The 20,200-nt window shown below is 37.6% G+C and overlaps 1 protein-coding gene and 1 non-coding gene across 3 annotated transcripts in view; one reads left to right on the top strand and one right to left on the bottom strand.

The window, feature by feature from the left end:
- PDZRN4 (PDZ domain containing ring finger 4) overlaps nucleotides 1–20,200 on the bottom strand; it is a 417,242-nt gene that overhangs the window by 10,816 nt on the left and 386,226 nt on the right. For both annotated transcript variants that reach the window (XM_050748436.1, XM_050748437.1), the window contains 3 exons: nucleotides 11,312–11,410; nucleotides 8,317–8,379; nucleotides 114–215 (listed from right to left, as the gene is read on the bottom strand). In XM_050748436.1, the coding sequence (XP_050604393.1) occupies nucleotides 114–215; nucleotides 8,317–8,379; nucleotides 11,312–11,410 (264 nt within the window). The remainder of the gene's footprint in view (nucleotides 1–113; nucleotides 216–8,316; nucleotides 8,380–11,311; nucleotides 11,411–20,200) is intronic.
- Nucleotides 10,786–10,969, top strand: LOC126931946 (U2 spliceosomal RNA). The gene has a single exon (XR_007718044.1). It is a non-coding gene; the product is annotated as a U2 spliceosomal RNA (small nuclear RNA).

Genomic DNA, 20,200 nt, shown 5'->3' with positions numbered 1-20,200 from the left:
AATGATTTAATAGAGAATAGCAGATAATGAATATAAATTCATTCACGAATTTACACTCAGTGAATTCAATGAATATAAAGTTCAGTCTCAAGACTTTTGATCTCTGTTCTGACCTGAATCTCTGGCCTTGCAACAAGCAGCACGATTCTCTTACACTCATCGTTAGACAGCAAGGCCACGGCTTCTTCTCGATTCTGGACATCTTCCCCATTTATCTAGTAAACAAATGAGAGTGGCACATTAGTTTCCATTTCCACAATGCTGCACACAATAAATGGCAAATATCAGCTCATTTATGGTAAATGTATGGACAATGAAGCTCACACAATGGGCTCATCTTCAGCCCCTCAGCACAAAGTGCCTTCACTCAATTACGCGCTTACTGTAAGAGCCATATCGATCCCTGAAGGATGGCGGACATCAGAGGAAGCAGTTATGTTCATAAATGTCCAACCTGCGCCCTGGCAACATACATCTAGCAACACAATTAACCAGCTCCTGACAGGTGACGTTCATCTTTCTTCGCTCAGAGTAATGGAAGTGTCACTCTGAGATAATAGTGCTGGGGGAAGAAGGACTGGCGATACCACAACTGAAATCCGTCATCCTGCACGCTCGCCGCGAGCCAATTAGAGAGCTGCAGTATTATCTCTCACCAGGCAATGCTCCCAGGCCACTGCTGATTGCATTTTTATTTAATCATTTCATATTTGTGTGTGGGTCTGACTCAGTTGCCCAAACATCATCGTCAGGATAAATCTCAGTGTTTAACTGATCAAAGTAAAGTAACATTCTCATCAATACTCCACTTCCCTTCTAATATTTATCCATTTCCTAAAGCATAAAACTAACGAAATATCTTCAGACTCATCTTTTAAATAACTTTTAACAATTTTTTAAAAATTAACATAGAGTAAAATTGAATTTTTAAAGTAATGATGAGTGAAAGAAACCAAGCTTGAGTAAACTTTAGATTTCATGGAAAAGATTCCAGTGGCATTAGAAATAGATCTTCTTACTTTTTCTAAGTTCTAAAGAAAGAGTAAATGAGATTTGTAAAGTTTATTTTTTTAAACCACATTTTCATGTGCAAATATATTTAGCTCTTAATTGACAAAACATTTTCCTTTGGATATTTAATGATTATTTTCTTTTATTGATTACTAACTCCATAGAGACAATAAGATTTTTGATCCATATATGTAATCAAATAATGTGGAAAGAATTTACAACTAAAGAGGTCAAGTAATTCTGTCTAAAATAGTATTAATTACTTGAATAAATTAAACAGATGGAAAATGTGGCAGCACTGACCATTCCTTTTTCAATAATTAATCTAATGTGTTTCACTAAGGACTTCTGCCTAAAAGCATAGAGTAGACTATTGAGGTTTTTCTCCTCATAGGTCTCTGGGTTTCTGGCTGATACATGAGGACAGACGTAATTATCTGAAAACAAGCCCAGGAATTTCAACTTTGGACCATAATAAATAATCCTTATTCCTACACTCTTATATGTATTTAGTGCAAGGAAAGCAGACAATGATAATAAAAAATATATATATGGGTACAAGTTGTGTTTTCTTACTCCAATCACTGTCATTTCTCACTTGTATACATAGAAAGGAAATTCAGTTGTTGTAAGTTTCACATGCATTCCCCATTTGTTTTTGCAATTCACAAATAAAATTCATTAAATTAGGAAACAGAAACTATGATTCCACAATGGGAAATAATGACTGGGAAGGATATGTCGTGGTTTGTCGTAAATACCTCTGGAAAAATATGTGTGTACTAACTCCAAGGCTTTTTTTCTCAAATAAAGATAAATTGGCAGTGGTGGATTCCACTATACCTCCCCTACCCTCTCTTAAGTGTAGTTTTAAAATAATGACTTTGCAGTATTTACTCTATTTGCACTTTGAGGGCTTATGTCTGTTTCATGGTAATTCTTAGTAATATATTTGTAATGCATCTATTTGTCTGTCAAATATGAACCTGTTTATTCATCTCTTCTCCACTACAGGCACATCTGATCCTGAGAGAATTGAATTGGGTGATCTTACACAGCTTACCTTCATCTTTTCTGTTTGAAATATACTTCTCACTTCTTTTTTCCTAGTCTCCACTTGACTATATATATATATATATGTGTGTGTGTGTGTGTGTATATATATATATTTCCTCATTCTTCATCTGAATTTCACTTACCATTAATCTAAATAGTTATTCATGTTAGTCTAATGCTGCTATTATGTTTGCTATCTTAAAATGCATATAATAATAGTGCCTTGCCCAGAGGGTCTTTATAAGGATTACATGAGTTGATATAGGTAAAAATCTTAAATAGCACCTGGTACATAGAAAGTCTTCAATGTTGGCAAATATTACTGTTGATGTTATTGTTATTGTTGTTATTATTATCATAATTTATATTTTAATCCTTAGTAAAGACAAGTCTCTTTCATACTAAGTAAAGCAAATAGAGTGAAATTTATGGAAAGTAATTAAATGCATAGTAGTAAACATGGTTTTATTTTAAAAGATATCTACCTCATATGTATTTCTAACCCTTAGAGGACCATCAGGAAATAATGTGGTTGCTTGTCTTTTAGTTTCTTTATAGTTGGTATTCATCTCTCTCCCCTGAGAACTCATTATGACCAGAGCTATGTTCTCTGGTCCTGGCAACAATTAGTTCTTATTTTGGGGCAACAGATCATTTCTTGCAGAAACACTTCTACCTTCAGGATCATACCTCAGATGAAATCACTGCCACAGAAACCTGACATTAAAATGTAATTTATTATTTCTTTTAGAAAATAAGTGCCACACTTTAGCCAACCACTTGATAGATGCTATTGTACTCAGGACATTAGTTTTATACCCAAACTGATACTGGGGCAAGAAATGTAGCCATGGGTTTCAGCAAAGATACCTCTCAAGGAATGAAAAGAATTGAGGAACAGAATCAGATAGAGTTTTCCACCTTCGGTTGGTCTTGGTCCTGAAATAATGGCTTATAGTTACAGGATTGTTTGTGGGAATGCAGCCTGCTGTGCTGGGAAAATACCAGACAGACATGAAAGTGGAGGACCCAGCAATAAGGGAGGGAGACAGATGAGTAGTTATGTTACATAGCTTAATGGAGGACTTCCACTTTAGGAAAACAGAGGGAAAGAGAACCAAGGAAAAGACAGCAGGTAGGGTTTTTTTTTTTTTTAACATAACTGTCTCATTTTCTGTACATCGCCATATGTAAATGTTAGTTTCAGAATGGATATTGCCTTGGCTAAGAAGAGATCTGTGGTACTTATATGGATAGATCTTTCAAAATCTCACTGTAGGCCCAATCTCCTGTATCTGTGTATAAGTGTGATTTGTATGTGTGTGTGTAAAGTCCTAAAAGCTTAGAAATGAGATGTAATATAGCTTTTCTCTTCCATATACCAATATCTAGGTTTTTTCTATCATTGTACCAAAGGTAGGTGGGCAACTCAAATTCTTGACATTGAACCATCAATGGAATTTCTTAGGAAAACTCAAGAATCTTAGGCAATAAGAAAAGATTTATTTCAAATGTGTTTATATTTTACTATGGAGACAAAGGAGGTGATCAAAGTATGGAGACATAGATGTGAAAAGAACAGAAATAGTGGGGAAATATCCAAAGGGAAGAAAGTGAAAGAATAAGAGAACTAGGGTATTAGTTTGTTCTCACGCTGCAATAAGGAAATACCTGAGAATGGGTAATTTATAAAGGAAAGAGGATTAATTGGTTCACAGTTCTGCAAGGCTGGGGAGGCCTCAGGAAACTTAGAATCATGGAAGAAGGCACCTCTTCACAGGGTGGCAGGAGAGAGAATGAGTGCTGAACAAAGGGTAAAAAAGTCCCTTATAAAACCGTCAGTTCTTGCAAGAACTCACTCACTATCACGAGAACAGCATGGGAGTAACTGTCCCCATGATTCAATTACCTACCACTGGGTCCCTCCCATGACACACAGAGATTATGGGAACTACAATTCAAGATGAGATTTGGGTGGGGACATAGCCAAACCATATCAACCAGTTTATGTGTGGAACAGAGAAATGAAGAGAGAGCCCATTAGAAGTCCTGTTGTTTCACTGTTTGAGTTCTTGTAAAGTTTTGTCAGGAAGTCATCCTTAGGAACATGATTGAGCTTTTGGCCAACATGAGATTAGGCTGCTTACATGGAATATTACAGGTTTACCATCCCAAGGAGAAAAGGAGAATATAGCATTGCCTCTTTGGAAACTCCTTGGAAAGCTGGTCACATATGTGGTCTTTTACTCTTGTTATCTGACTCAGAAATGCCATATTCAGCCCTGAAATTGTGTGAGAAAATGTCCTCTGATTAATTCCTGGAGACATTTGATATAAGTTCCTGGAAATGACACAGCAGACAGAACTGTGAAGGAAAGAAAAAGAAGAACTTTCCTTGCAAACTAAAAACACAGTAGAACTACAACTATTCTCAGGAAGTTGGTTTCTGGTTTCTCTTCTGCACAATCCCTACTGTATAACAATCCCCTTTGTGTGAGAGCACGTGTGTGTGTGTGTGTGTGTGTGAGTGAGATGTCACTGGGTGAGGTCACCTACAGACCCATAGTATGCTACATTAAGAAAAGTTTGGCTACACAATGAGGGCAGGGCCATTGACATACTTTACTTAGGTCAAATGAACGGAAAATTAAAATCACAATTGCTCTTAAGGGATTCATTTAAATAAAAGCCATCCGAGAAACTTTAAGGATAAGAGGTAAATCCTCTGTTTTTCCCATTCTCATCTCTCTGGGAAAGGAGTCATTAACTGCTCATTAGAGGGTATCCCATAATCTCCTCATCAACCATAAGGGAGCTATTTGTCTCTGGGTACAATTTTGTCAAAGTGTTACTTAATATAATTTCATAATCACCCTTAAGACTCTTTGTTTCCTATGTGTGCAGACAGAATTGTATTCTAGGTTTTTTTAGTGGGACATGTATTAAGTGTGACATGTTTGTCACAGAATATAAAGTAATCAGGCAGAAAACAGCACTTCAACATCCTGCTATTGTTTCCTTAGTGAACCTAGACCATTAAGGAATGCTTTATTATCTAGTAGGTATTTTCTCTAAAAACTTATCTGCCCACAATATCCCTAAGGATTTGGAAGTGTCATAGCATACAGTATGCATGTATGGAAACACACCCACTTTATTTCTATCCAACTATACCCACAGAACAAATGAATGAAATTTTAATAACTGTATTTGTGTATCTAGCCTACGGAAAAGTGCTTAGCTGGGAACTAGGAAGGGAGCCAGGTACAGTAGAAAGTATGAGATGTGAAGTAGCTGGCAAGAGGAAGACCTGCCCGCTGGCAACAGCAAGGGAGGAGTAAGAAAAATGACACAATATAGACCTAATACATCTGCAAATGTATCCAGACAAGGTCATTTCATGTTGGGGCACAGGTTTTCCAGACTTTCCAATCACTGAGCATTTGACTCTATTATAGCATTGTGGAATGAATGCTGGGTATAACATGGCTCTGAGCATCAAATGATTACATTATTTTCAGTATATTTTACTGGAGATGTTAGCAAGGTGAACAATATATTTAAAATTATTTCAACATTTAAAAAATAGTAAAACATTTTTGAAGCTTTTGTTATCTGGATGATACATGAAAATGGTCCCTTTAATTTCTTGAGGAGGCTATACAAGCAAAGCTTTCCAACAGATGTTACTCATCTATCCTATCATTCTCTCCACTGAATACCCTGGTTTCATTCATTGATTTATTCATGTGCATGTGTTAAAGATGACAGAAATGTGGTGGCCAACAAGACTATGTCTTGGCTTCCTGGTTCACTTTTCCTTCCCCCATGTATGACAGACATAGCTCTGTTTTGTTTACTGTAGATCACTATTTAGGGAGCTCATGGAAGGAGAAATTATAAACTTGAGGTTTTCTGATAACTAGTGGGAACCCAAACGATCATTAATTCACACTTTGTATTCTTTCCCGTTTGGAGCCTTAGCAGAAGGTCCATGGTGAAAAAGGAGCTCTGCACTATCTAGCTAGAAGAAGAACAGGCGGTGAGGAGGTGGTGTGATTCCATGAGTGTTGTCCTGAATAAGGGAGAGAGCTGCAGAAGGCTGGGCAGGACATGTGCCCAGGCAGTGCAGGCAATGTTACCATGACAGTGTCACGCTGTACCGTAATCATCTGTGTATGCTCCTGTCTTCCTAAACAGAGACGGCGTGCTCCAAATGCTGGACAATAGCTTGTCTATTTTTGAAGCCCTGGTTTTCAGATTCCAAAAGTGTGGAATCCAAAACAAAAACAAAAACAAAAACAAAAACACTCTCCAGGGGTCTGTATCCAACAAGGAGAAATAGGAGCTCTGGAACTGTGGCAGTGACGTTTTAACAGCTTATCGCTCCCTGGATTTATCATTCAAGTCCTCTTCTGTGTTTCACAGTTGTGATCAGCAGTGAAATTCCATCCCAAAGGACCTCTGGTCTTATCTTGGGGTTGATCTGTTTACAGGAGCTGGGGACCTTGTGTGTCTCCCTGCAGCCATTCTTGTGTTTTTGAGACAGTGTCTCACTCTATCATCTAGGCTGGAGTACAGTGGTGCCATCTCGGCTCACTGCAACCTCCGTCTCCCGGGTTCAAGTGATTCTCCTGCCTCAGTCTCCAGAGTAGGTTGGATTACAGGTGCCTGCCACCATGCCTGGCTAGTTTTTGTATCTTTTAATAGAGACGGGGTTTCACCATGTTGGTCAGGCTGATCTCAAACTCTTAACCTCAGGTGATCTGCCTGCCTTGGCCTCCCGAAGTGCTGGGATTACAGGCGTGAGCGACCGGGCCTGGCCCCTGCAGCCATTCTTTATGGGAGAGGACTCAGAAAGGAGAGAGCAAGCAGGTGAAGGCAGGTTTAGGATAGAAACTGGCTTTCAGCTATTCCTGATTTGGCCTAAAACTCTCTTTCCAGCCTCACATCCCTCCTACAGTCTGCTTACTATGTCTCACGTAAAGCTGAAATGTAATCAGTCTCTATGTTTTCACATTTCCAAGTGGGGAATAAAACACATTCTCCTTCATCTCCCAGCAACTCATTAGTAAATACAGTAGTGCACTACACAATAACTTTTCAGTCAACAATGGACCGCAGATAAGTCAGTGGACCCATAAAATTATAATACCTTGCTTTTACTGTACTTTTCTATGTTTAGATACATAAAGACTTACCATTGTGTCACAATTACCTACAGTATTTAGTGCAGTAAAATGCTGTACAGGTTTGTAACCTAGGAGCAATAGGCTATGCCAGCTAGGCTAGGTGTGTATGTAGTAAGCTGTACCATCTAGGTCTGTGTAAGTACACTCTCCAATGTTTACACAACCGGAAAATCATCTAATGACATTTCTCAGAACATATTAAGTGACGCATGACTGTAGTTGAAACTTCTTCAAACTTCTAGAATTTCATATAGCAAAGGAACATCTAGATCCATGTTCACTTAGTTTATTCTGGAAAAGGCAGCAATAACTGCCGCTGCTAGTAATAATAGCCATTAATATTCATTACGTACTTATGCACTGTGTTAAGCATATTGTGTGCATAATCTCATTTCACCTTCACAACAATAATAGGTTATTATTACCATTTTTTTTAAGACGAGGAAATAAAGCTTAGGATGAGAGGAGGTTAGGCAATGTGCCAAGCAAGCTGGAAGCGAAGTCAAATTTGACTCCAGAGATGGGATCTGAATCACTAATTAGTAGCTAATCACTCTTAATAAATCACACCATCCTTAATAAGTTTTAAATGATAGCATTTTTTTTTGTTTTGGTTTTGTAGATGTTAATATCCAAAAGCAAAGACAAATTTTTTTCTCAACAGTTTACAAGAAACAAAATAAGCCGGGCGCGGTGGCTCACTCCTATAATGCCAGCACTTTGGGAGGCCGAGGCGGGTGGGTCACGAGGTCAGGACATCGAGACCATCCTGGCTGACATGGTGAAACCCCGTCTCTACTAAAAATATAAAAAATTAGCCGGGTCTGGTGGCGGGCGCCTGTAGTCCCAGCTACTCGGGAGGCTGAGGCAGGAGAATGGCATGAACCCGGGAGGCGGAGCTTGCAGTGAGCGGAGATTGCGCCACTGCCCTCCATGTCGGGCGACAGAGCGAGACTCTGTCTCAAAAAAAAAAAAAAAAAAAAAGAAAAAGAAACAAAATAAAATAGTAACTTTGGACAGACCGTGGGAAACTAAAGGAAATTACTACAGCACCTACTTGCAAAATCCGATCCCCTTCTCGAATCCGGCCGTCTTTGGCAGCAATGCTATTTGGGTCAACCTGTAATAAAGAGGACATACATCTTCAACTGAATATGAAACATTCCCTCAATAACTTAAAAATATGGTTTTAAAATATATTTTGAAAAAACTATTGCAAAATTCTGTGTTGATTTATGACAGTGCATGCCATATTTCTCTCCATCAAAACTCACTGATTCTAAAAATGCAAATGAGCTATTTTAGAATGAACAAGAATAAAATTGTGAGGACTAGAGCAGAACTTACTCTGAAGACCAGTTTTCCACCCTTCCTCTTCCTCTATTTCTTCCTTCCTTTTTCCCTTCATTCTTTTTTTTTTTTTCCCACATTCCTTCATTCATTTGTGTATCCCAACTGTCACACATGCTCTTCAGTTGACGTGAGATGATAGTAACACCAGGACTCTCTGGACCCAGGAAATTTACTTTCTATGAGATCATTTTAAATCCTGCTTTATCTGTCTTGGTAAAGCTGATAGCTACAGTGTAAGTTCATCCCCCCCCCTTTTTTTTTTTTTTTTTTTTTGTTTTTTTTGAGACAGAATCTCGCTCTGTCGCCCAGGCTGGAGTGCAGTGGCGCGATCTCGGCTCTCTGCAACCTCCGCCTCCTGGGTTCACGCCATTCTCCTGCCTCAGCTTCCCAAGTAGCTGGGACTACAGGCGCTCGCCACCACAACTGGCTAATTTTTTGTATTTTTAATAAAGGCGTGGTTTCACCGTGTTAGCCAGGATGGTCTCAATCTCCTGACCTCGTGATCCACCCGCCTCCGCCTCCCAAAGTGCTAGGATTACAGGTGTGAGCCACCGCGCCTGGCCCAAGTCCATACTTATTAAAGATAATTATGTCTCATGGACATATTAATTTATAAAGAAATTTACAACCTATATTGCTCAAGAAACACACACACACACACACATCTGATCCATGCATTTAATTAGTACCACTTTACATGTGGGCTAAAGTATATTTACTACATACTATTTTAGAATGTATAGATATTTAAGGCTCTATTAGGAGGTTATCAGCATTTTAATGGGCTAAATTTGAGTGATGACTTACAGTTTACTGGGGGTAATTTCATCTATCAGATTTCATATGATGGCTTCAAACTTTATTTAGGCTTGTTGCACCAAAGCTTTATTTTTAAAGCAAACTGTTTCAAGTGTAGCATAAGGTTGATGCATTCTATCCATATGTTAGATATTACTTTCTTATTAGGGGTGCCAACTAATAATTGAGTCTTAAATCATCAATCAAGAATAAATGACACTATAATTACATGTAAGAGGTAAAAGGAAAACATTCCTTCCAAGTACATATGTTCAGATCCTGTGGCTTCTTTCTCTTCCCTGAATAGTGCAGTTCCAATACTGACATATTTAAATAGTAAATAGAGACTTACTAGAAGGAAGTGAGGGGTGATTCATGAACTCTATCCCATTTAAAAGCCACTCACAATCTAAAGCCTCATCTTTAGAACTGTAATCAAACTAATATTAAACTTCTACCTTCCTACCTCTGTACATATTACAAAAGACAATTCCACAGGTGTTTCCTTATACTTCCTTACCCTAATCAGAGGAATTATCCTAATTGCATATTTAAAAGAACTACATAAGTTGAATATTATCTGGAGATTTTTCAGTCGCAGAAGCCAGTTAGTAAATTTTTTGGTAAAGGGATAAAGGGTAATATTTTATACTTACAGAGTTGTATTGTTTTCTAAATGCATTAATTACTTTATCTCTTCCATACTCTAAGCAAGTCTATCAAAACAATAAGATAAGCATTGTTATACTCACTTTCTAGTTGAGAAGGCTGAAGTTCAGTATATTAGGTAATGTTTTCATGATTATGGCCAAGAAAACTTGGAACAGCATAGAGCAGCAATTAGTATCTAGTTTGTCTAACTTCTGCATTTATATATAAATATATATATACATGTATGTTTTGCACATATAAGTATGTACTTTTTTATCATAAGCATATTTAATTTTAATTTATTTATATTTAGAGACAGTGTCTCATTCTGTCACTCAGACTGGAGTGCAGTGGCACAATCCTAGCTCACCGTAACATTGAACTACTGTGCTCAAGCAATCCTATTGCCAAAGCCTCCTGAGTAGTTAGGACTATAGGCATATGCCACCATGATTGACTAATTAATTTTTTTTTTTTTTTTTTAGAGACAGGGTCAAACTCCTGGCCATAGGCAATCTTCCTGTCTTGGCTTCTCAAAGTGTAGGGTTTATAGGCATAAGCCACTGTGCTCAGCCTTAATTTTTAAAAACACACCTTCCTACTTCACATAAAGTAACGCTTTTTGTGAGTTTTTAAAAATCATCTATTGTAGTAAAATTTGCTTCACAGTCTTTAAAAGGAATTAACGCTAACAGTAGCTCGCATTTTAGACTCTCTCTTGTGTATTGCTTCTTGGCCTTTGGCTAAGATCAAGTGTAGAATCTCATTGTGGGGTTGAATAAAACAAACTAATAGATGCACTCACTGGGCATTCAAATGTATCAATGCCATCAGCAGAGTAAAAGATGTGATTATTGTGAGTAGTAATTTAAAACAGTTAGCCAGTGCTACTGTTAATAGAACTCATAAGAGACAGTAGAATGGAAGGACAGATGTTTGAGGATCAAAAACTTTGATGGACTTGCTGCATTCTTATGGGAATTTATTCAAATTTGGAATTCAAAAATGTTACCACTTTTGCACTTTTCCTTGCTGGGATTCTGGGGTGAAAGTATTCACATTAAACAAGCTGATAATAATTACATTACTTGGGCAGCATAATTTACTTTCCTAATTGAAAGTGACAAGTTTTGGAACATGGCCAATTCTTCACATTTAAGCCTCTTAAGGAAGGGTTTTCTCACTGTGAGTCATTTCGCTCTGTTCCTCTGGTCTCCCTCTTCTAATTTCCCCTCCATGGCGTTTCTTACCTCGCTGACATAAATGCCGGTGTCTTCTTCATCATCTGTTCGGTAACAGACTGTCAGGCCCAGCTTCTCTTGACTGCTAACACGACACAACTCGACCTCCTGAGAGAACAACACACACAGATGACATTTATGTCAGAGAGAAAATCTGCAGCAGAATGGAGAACTCACTGATATTCTTTGGGTCACTCTGGCAAGTATTAATAATTATTGCCCAACATTGGAAATTAACTTTTTGTTTTTACCAGTATTATTCAAATGTTCTTTCAGCATGGATTTCTATGAAGTTAAGCCAGTGTTTTATATATTTATTGTAACGTTGGAGATACACAGCTGTTTGCATCAAGCTGTCAATATAAAATTCCTTAAAAATTACACAATAATGTATAAATCAAATACATGCATACATCAATACACTGGAATCAATAAAATATTTGAGAATCTCAGAGTTGGTGGCAAAATGTTCATAAGAATATGGAGAGTTACTATTACATGTTTTTATTTGTATTATAAGAGAACAAAATAAGTTCAAAAAAAAAAAAAAAAAGACTATACCAAGCTGTTTCCATCATTCCTGCTCTGGAGTTCTATACAATATGATAATAAGCAAGTGTTTTGTACAGGTTTGACCAAGGTTTTCTATTATTTTGTAGAAACTGTCATTCTTGGAAAGAAATGGGTTCATCCAGGCTGAAGGGAGAGACATCAAAAGCCACTTGGGGCAGAGGCAATGATTCAAAATGAAGCAGTAAATGAACAAGAAAATACATTTACTGAAACACATGGCTAAGGGCTTGAAATGTCAGTCCTCAGGTAACGTACATTGAATTTATTTCCTGATTTATGTTCAGCAAAATAATAATAAATTTCAGTGTATTTCAGTTTTATATGATGAAGTGGACTTGTACTACTTTCAGAAGCAGATGACTTCAGGATAAATTACATATTTCCAAAGATTAAAACACAAATTAGCACACTAATTATGGAGAATTTATTCCTATTGGATGGAGAATATAAGACCCATTAGTAAATAATCGGATGAAGAAGAACAATGTCTATTTAAATTAGAAGTGAAGTCTGGATCAATTTCTAGCACTCAGGCTCTGTGGGAGCTCTGAATATGTCTGAATTTGCTTAATGCTCTTTCTCTGGAGCCTAGAACAGGATATTTCAGTGTGGGCACTCAGTAACAACTAGCTGAAGGGTGACTAATTTTATTTCAAAAATCTTTCCTGGTGCACACAGATTTTTGTAAAACCATAAGTAGGTAGTCTTTCCTCTTTGATCGGAAATAAATGTGTGTGTGTGTGTGTATGTGTGTGTGTAAAGGTTATGAAAGTTGATAAGAATAGAGTGCTAAGGTCTAAATGTTTGTGTTTCCTACAATTTGTGTTAGGGTTTCAACATATTTTACCTACCAAGAAGATGGGGCCTTTGGTAGGTGATTAGGTTGTAAGGGCTGCTGAGCTCTCATGAAAGGGATTAGTGACCCTATAAAGAGTCCCCAGAGAGCTATCTTGCCTCTTCCACCACGTCAGGACACACACAGTGAAAAGGTGCCCTCTATGAGGAACAGGCCCTCACCAGACCCTAAAACTGCTGGTTCCTTGATCTTCGACTTCCTAACCTCTAGAACTGTGATAAATTTGTTTCTGCTGTTTAGAAGCCACCTTGTTCATGGTATTTTATTATAACAGCCCAAATGTACAAAGACATAGAGTACTCATTTAATTGTCTAAAATCTGAAATAGTTACCAGTACAAAATGAAGGAAAACCTGCTTAACTTCAAACAGGAGAATACTTCCCAGAACACTCTGTTACATTTGAGTAAATATCCTCCCTTTCAATTTTGTATTTCAATGAAGTCCTTGACAGTGGATAATAACCTGTATAAAAGTGATGCGCCATACACCATGAGTAAATCCTTAGCAAGAGGATTTGCTCTCATAAACTCCAGTGACCAATAATTTCACAGATAATAGCAAATAAAACTAAATTTAAATCCTCTATTCTGAGATAAGTACTGCAAATTAGTGAAATGCATGAAACTAAGAAGAATGCTGACTTTCTGTCCGGTGGACAAAGATACTCTATTTTATAGTGCTTAAAAAGGTTATAGCGTAGGCTGAACAGTAAAGAGAAAAGGTGAAACATCCTTTTACCTAGATGTAGACTGGGAAACAGTGAAATGATTTAGCACCAGAAGCAAAAATGTACACATCAAGCAAAGGTCTTTTCAAAACTGGTAATAATTAATGCCTCCAGAGGGAAACAATACTTGACTAAAACTGCAACATTAGGAAGGAATTATAGCAACAAAACAGCTTCAATTACAGCAACAAGGTATACAGTTGAGGAGTATCTCTTAGTGATTCCTAAGAGGCCAATAAGGAAACCTACACACTCCATAAGGAGTTGAGATTAGGGCCTTTAAATCAACACAAATGAGGAGCTGTAGCCAAAGCTGACATCCACTGACTTTCAATGCCCTAGCAAAGCATGGAAGCAACTCTCAGTATTGTGAGAAGACATTTCTAGGGGGGAATATTCTTTTTTGAATGTTTTCTCCACATTCTCAATGGTGTACCTTCACTTTGGTGTTTGCTTAGAAGGCGCATATCCAACTGTTTTGCAATAAAATTGAGTGAATATATTAAAACAAAAAGGGCAGAATCTGCCTATAATCCTTCAACACCACAAACCAAAGCACTAACCCAAAGAATCTCAGAGGAAAGGAGACTAAGGTCCTCAGGTCAAAGTAACTTTTCAATATTTTCCTTGTGTTGGACCAAACCAAAACTGTGAAACAGGTCTCAAAGTTATCTCCATGGTCTTTGTTTCCAATATTCCCCTTGGTAAGACACTCAACACCCTCCTATTTCTTTTCAGCTGCTTGGAGTCCCGGAGGTATGAGTATTATAGATTTGCCATTTTGCTTGTCCCCTAACAAAACCTGGCATTCAGTGTGATTTTTCGTTCTCTCACAGTTAACTCTTGAGACATAAAAAAAATTAATACATAAATATCTCTCAAAGGAATCATCATTAACAATTACTTAAAATGTGACCCAATCAGGCTTTAGTACATATTAATAAAGGCTGCAAATACAAAGCCTTAATGCAAGGGACTAAACCCTTGGGAGAAAGCCTTCAGGCACCGTAAGAGACCAAACTGAGATTTTTCTGGATCCCGCAAACCATCTCACACCAGTCCCAAGTGTGAAGTTGTATTTCTTGGCTGAGAATGTCTCAGATACTACATAGTTTATATTAAAACACATAAACATACATTTTAGAATAAAAGTTCCCTTAATTCTATGTCAAAATAACTTATAAGCAGCTACCTGTAGACAATTTTGTTTGTAGGAGGCAAAGGTGGCTTTATAAAGACTCTGATTATCTGAAAGGAATTCTGCAGCACAGGTTTAATTAAGTATTCCCTTCACAGGACACATAAGCCTCTGACTTCTGAAGAAACAACCTCCTGGTAATAGAGAATGTTTTCCCTAACAACTTTCATACCTTTCCCTCCGTCACTTGGAAGCTGTTTGATGAAACACATAAAAGTGAAATGCTACCTCTGCACATTTTCTCCATGGAGACAATTCATGAGTGTATACAAATCAAAGCTAAGCCTGCATGGATGGCAGCACTAACCATCCATAAGTCATTTGTCACTAGAGTGAAAGAATCACTTCACACACCTGGTGAAACTACATTTATTTTGACTTAAATGTACTTCAAGACGTGCTGTTCTGGGGACGTGTCTAAAGTCCTTTGAAAAAAGTCTAACTTCAGCATCTAATATTGTGAGAAATTGATTATATATAGGGTGAAGGTCGAGTAGAAGATTACAGTTTGTTATTAAAGCTTGCTGTGAAACATCTTTCTAATCATAGAATGACACAAATAGGATTTTTACATAAATTGGTTGTACTCCAGTGGTGTGAAATTTTTATATTTTTTTGTGATTGAGTCTAGGGAGAAATGAGAAACTTAAGAAAAAAAATGCTTTCTAGATAGAACTCTGTCTTACTGGGGAAAGAAACAAGGGTTGACACTGCTTAAAAAGCAGTGACTTTTTAAGTAGCATTGTTCCCAAACTTTAAAGAACACTTAGGCCCATGCATGCCATAAAGATTTTCCTCTTCATAAGAAAATTCAAATGCAGTCAGCACTATTCAAGTCTGAAGAAGATCTAGGGCTAGGCAGGTTAGTCATTTATATCAGTTGACAACAGGGGAATGTAGGGTCTTTTATGTCCATATTTTTACTATTTTCCTGGTTTTCATTTATTAGACAATATATGCACTTTTACTCAATCTCAGTGTTAATCATATATCATCTTATATTTTTTAATGTTGATTAGTAACTAGTGAAATATCATGCCTTGTTGTTCCAATAAAACATTTATTTCAAAAAAGGAATCAAATGAGAAATATGAACACTTTAATCTCCACAGCTAAGAGAAAGCTAGATAGTCTGTTATAAAAATATTGTTTCAGTGTCATTATCTCCTGCATAATGGAATCTGGGGATAATACTTAGTAAAAAATAAATCACAAAAATCCTGGAATATCAAATCCCTCTGACAAAACATTTCAGGTTTGCATTCTCCAACTCCAAATTATTCATAACAAGTTGCTGCAACTAATAATTAAATCACATTTCTGTGGAGACATAAGGGTGAAAGTTAAAGCTTATGGTCATGTCTTTTCTGTAACATCCTTAATCCCACCTCTTTATTTGACTACTTCTTTTTCAATGGTCTTCTGAAATATGGGCGGCTTTTAACCTCCAATTTCCCATTCTTAGAATCAGAGACATTCTTTGGGAAAGAAAGCAGTCACATTTCTCTAGGCCCAGGTTGGCTGCTTCTCACTATGGGCTGTGAATCCCCTTAAGAAGTCATAAATGACCTATTTGGAGTAGATTTTATACCTTAACAAAGAAAGAAACATTACTTTTGCCTCTACTGTTAATGGGGGAGGAAATGAACTCATGATGCTGGCAAACAATAGTCGATGTCAGGAAATCTGGGCCAGGAATAGAAAAGAGAAACATAAAATTGAAGTGAGAAGTGATCCATACATTTTGTTTTTATTTTATTTTTTTAATTCTGTTTTTGAGACAGAGTCTCACTCTGTCACCCAGGCTAGAATGCAATGGTATGATCTTGGCTCACTGCAACCTCCACTCCCGGGTTCAAGCGAGTCTCCTCTCTCAGCCACCTGAGTAGCTGGGATGACAGGTGCCCACTACCACACCTGGCTAATTTTTGTATTTTTAGTAGAGATGCTGTTTCACCATGCTGGCCAGGTTGGTCTTGAACTCCTGACCTCAAGTGATCTGCCAGCCTCAGCCTCCCAAAGTGCTGGGATTAGAGGCATGAATCACCATGCCTGGCCATGATCCATAAATTTTGTATCATTACTTCTGCTGTAACAACTACTGACCCAGGCGGACTGCAAGGAAAACTTTCCTAGAATGGGCTTCCACCTCAAAGCAATCTGTCTAAAACAAAGAACAAAGGTATAGGAGGAAACCAGGAAGACACTTCTGTTTACATCAGGAAGGTTTTTTTCCCGCCTTCTCTATTTTGCTTGTTGTATCTTTTGAGGAAATCGCAGTTACTTTGTTATTTGTTAGCGTCATGTGGTTTACCTTCGAAAGAATCCAGAATCCAAGGTTTTTCATAGTTGATTGTTGAGTTTTTAGCAGATATTAAAATGATCATTTATTAGCTTCCTAAAGGTATTGCTAACTATCCACAGCCATATGTGATTTGATTTCCTGACTCATATGTCAGTTTTTGGGAGGTCTCCATCAAAATAGTTCAACATGCCATAAGCAATGTGTAGAAAAGACCATTCATAAAATGTCATTTTCATAGATGCCTTATTTTTAAAATAGCAATGTTAAGCACTTCACTTCCTGGTCAGCTCAAATGCTCTCACTCCAGCACTTCTGTTCTCTCGCTAGAGCTTGAACCTGTTGACCCTTCCCATTCTCACTGTCAATAATTCCCTCTAGCCCACTCCTGTCTCCTGATGCAGCTTGAAATTCACAGTTAGACATAATATCTTTTTTTTGGCTTTTAAAATAACCCTATTTTTAAAAAGTTAATATGTGCATTATAGGAAACTGAAAAACACAAGAAGCAAAGAAAAAAATCATTCACAATCACAAGCAGTTTATAGTTTGACAAGTTCTTCTAGGTCCTGTGCATGTGTAGGCACAATATTCAATTTTACAGGACTGAGATTGTACAGTACGTATCATGATTTTTTGCACATCATGAATATTTACCAATTCAAAATCCCAAAGCTATATGAGTATTTTGATAACCAAGAATACACTACACCAACTCAATCTGTTAAAAAAATGTAATCTTGCCTTTCTTGGAACAAAAATTTCATAGAAGACAAAAATAGCAACACGCTTCTAGATAAAAAGCATTGGCAGAGTTCCGAAATCCTCAACTCTGCTGTTCTCTTTGTCCACTGTATCATCCAGAAAAAGGTCAATTGCGGTTAAGACCAAGTATTCACCTCCCTGCTTCCCCAGCTGAGCAGCGACATGGTCCCAGAGGGGATGCACACCATGATGACCATAGCGACTGCTTTCCCTGTAAGTTCTTTACTACAAGTTGCAAATGGGCAATCCATGCTGCCCAACAATCACACTCTACTTTCCTTGCCAAGTTGCTGTTTCACATGCCAAAGGAACTAGTGTCATAATTCCTCCTCTTTTTTCAAATTTCCAACAAAAACCACCCACTCTTAGTTGATGACCTTATCTCATAGTTCACTGGATCCTAGTGGATTATTATGACCTCAACTTTCTGCCCTCCCAGTCAGGTATCTTGTACCTCTTCTGTCTGCAGTTCTGCTACCATGCCCTTCTCTCTCTTCATGCTTGGCCAGTCATCTTGTTCTAGACTTCATGGAGGAAAAATAAACCATGGAATGGAAACCTCTGTGTCTTCCCTCCACTTATCAATCCACATGCATTTGTACGTAGAAAGACTCTCTGGGCTGCCTTTCTATACAGTGAAAGAAAAATCCCCAATCCTACCAAAGGTGAGTGCCTCTACTCATGCTCTGTAAACCATTCCTTTATTGTTTTTCAAGAATTTCTCTCATGGAATTATTCCTTCTTATCCTGTATTACTCATTTCAGTATCCTCATTAGATTACTCTCATTGTCACACATACACGCGTGCGTGCACACACACACACACACATATCAATATGGGCTGGGGCAGAGAGAAACCTTGTGGACATGGTAGTCAGCTCTAGGTTGGGGGCTACTGGAAGAATCCAGCAAACATTGAAGAGATCATAAAATTAGTCTTGGTGTTTACCAAGGTAATTTCCAGAGAAACACTGACCATGCAAAGGCACAGAGGTAGGAAACAGCATTTCACGTTAGAGGAGCTTTACATAGTTAATGTGTGAGAAGCTAAGAGTTTAAGGTTGGGCTGCATGAGCGGTCATGGTGAACACTAAAACTGCAGAGGTAGGCAAGGGCCAGATCATGGAAGGATGACCACATCCTATTAAGTAATTTGGGCTCTTTGCAAAAAGTAAAGGGGGGCTATTACAAAAGAATTAAAACTATCATATTTGTAGTATAGAAAGATGACTTCAGCACTAGCATAGTGGGTGAGTTGGAGGGTTAAGCGAATGTTACCAGTTCATGCAAGAGAAGCTAAGGGCTTGAATGCAAGCAGTGTCATTGTTCTATCAGTTCTTAAACACAGTTATCACTATTTCCATTTGATAGATGAAGAAAAGAAGTCACAGAGAGAACTTGGGCCCAAAGTCACGCAGCAAGTCGAAAGTGGAGCTGGGATTCACATTCTAGCTAAGGGACATGGTCTTAATTCTGAATAGTATGTTCCTCTGACTTCATAGTATATTGCTCTTTCTCATTTTTCAGCTCTCAGTTTAACTGCTAGATGGTACCCTTGTCCATCACTCTTTCTGAAATAAGGATCCTAAAGTCCTGTATGAAAATTGCACTGATGCTTAGTGGCTTCTTGGCAATTATGAGCATTTATTTTTCTTTCTTTTTTTTTAATTAGAAAATTTATATTTCATTAAGATGTTTAGTTTTAAAATTACCTGTTTACTGTTCTCTAAGAAGGTCCTTATCTGTTATGTCTGTTGTTATATCCCACAGCCTTAGATATGAATAAAAGAAACTTGTTTCTTTGAGGATGGCACCTTGTCTTCTTTTTCTTAGCATTTCTAGTATCAGCAGAGGACTGAGAGCTTATGAGAAGCCCCACATGTGTTTGCTGAATTAGTTAACTGCTAAAGTGAAGTTGGGTGTAGGGTATAATTGCTTTTGCTATATTTGTACAGCAGCATAATTGTATTAGATTAAGTATAATATGTTCAAAAAGCTGTACAAACAATAGATGTGACCTAGTCTCTTATCTCTGCCAACAAGAAAAGTAATCAAAAATGAACTGTAAAATTAAAGCAAAGTTATCTATGAAGTTACTCATTCTAAGAATTCCTCTAGCATGTTCAGTTTTTACATATTCACTTTACTCACTGGACATTTTCTTAGCACCTGTTACATGCTATGGATCACACTTGGAAACTTCTTATGTCCCAAACAAACATTGCTCTAAATGATTTGTGAATAACGTCTCATTTAATTGTTAAGAATCTGATAGGGTAATACAGTGCACAGTAGTTATTTCTGGTCCATCTAGCATTTATTCACTGGCTTTTTGGAAACATGACCCTAAATTTATTCTGCAGAATTACACCTTTTTCTTTCTAGTTGATGTGTGTGTTCAGGGCTGATTCCAGCTCCAGGGCTCGGCTTGTGATCTAGGGATTAGCTAATAAGTGCATTTTATTTTACTGGGTA

Source organism: Macaca thibetana, chromosome 11 (genome assembly GCF_024542745.1).
Source record: "Macaca thibetana thibetana isolate TM-01 chromosome 11, ASM2454274v1, whole genome shotgun sequence".
NCBI classification, from domain to species: domain Eukaryota; kingdom Metazoa; phylum Chordata; class Mammalia; order Primates; family Cercopithecidae; genus Macaca; species Macaca thibetana.
The sequence above is the reverse complement of the archived record's forward strand: the minus strand, read 5'-3'. Positions and strand labels throughout refer to the sequence as shown.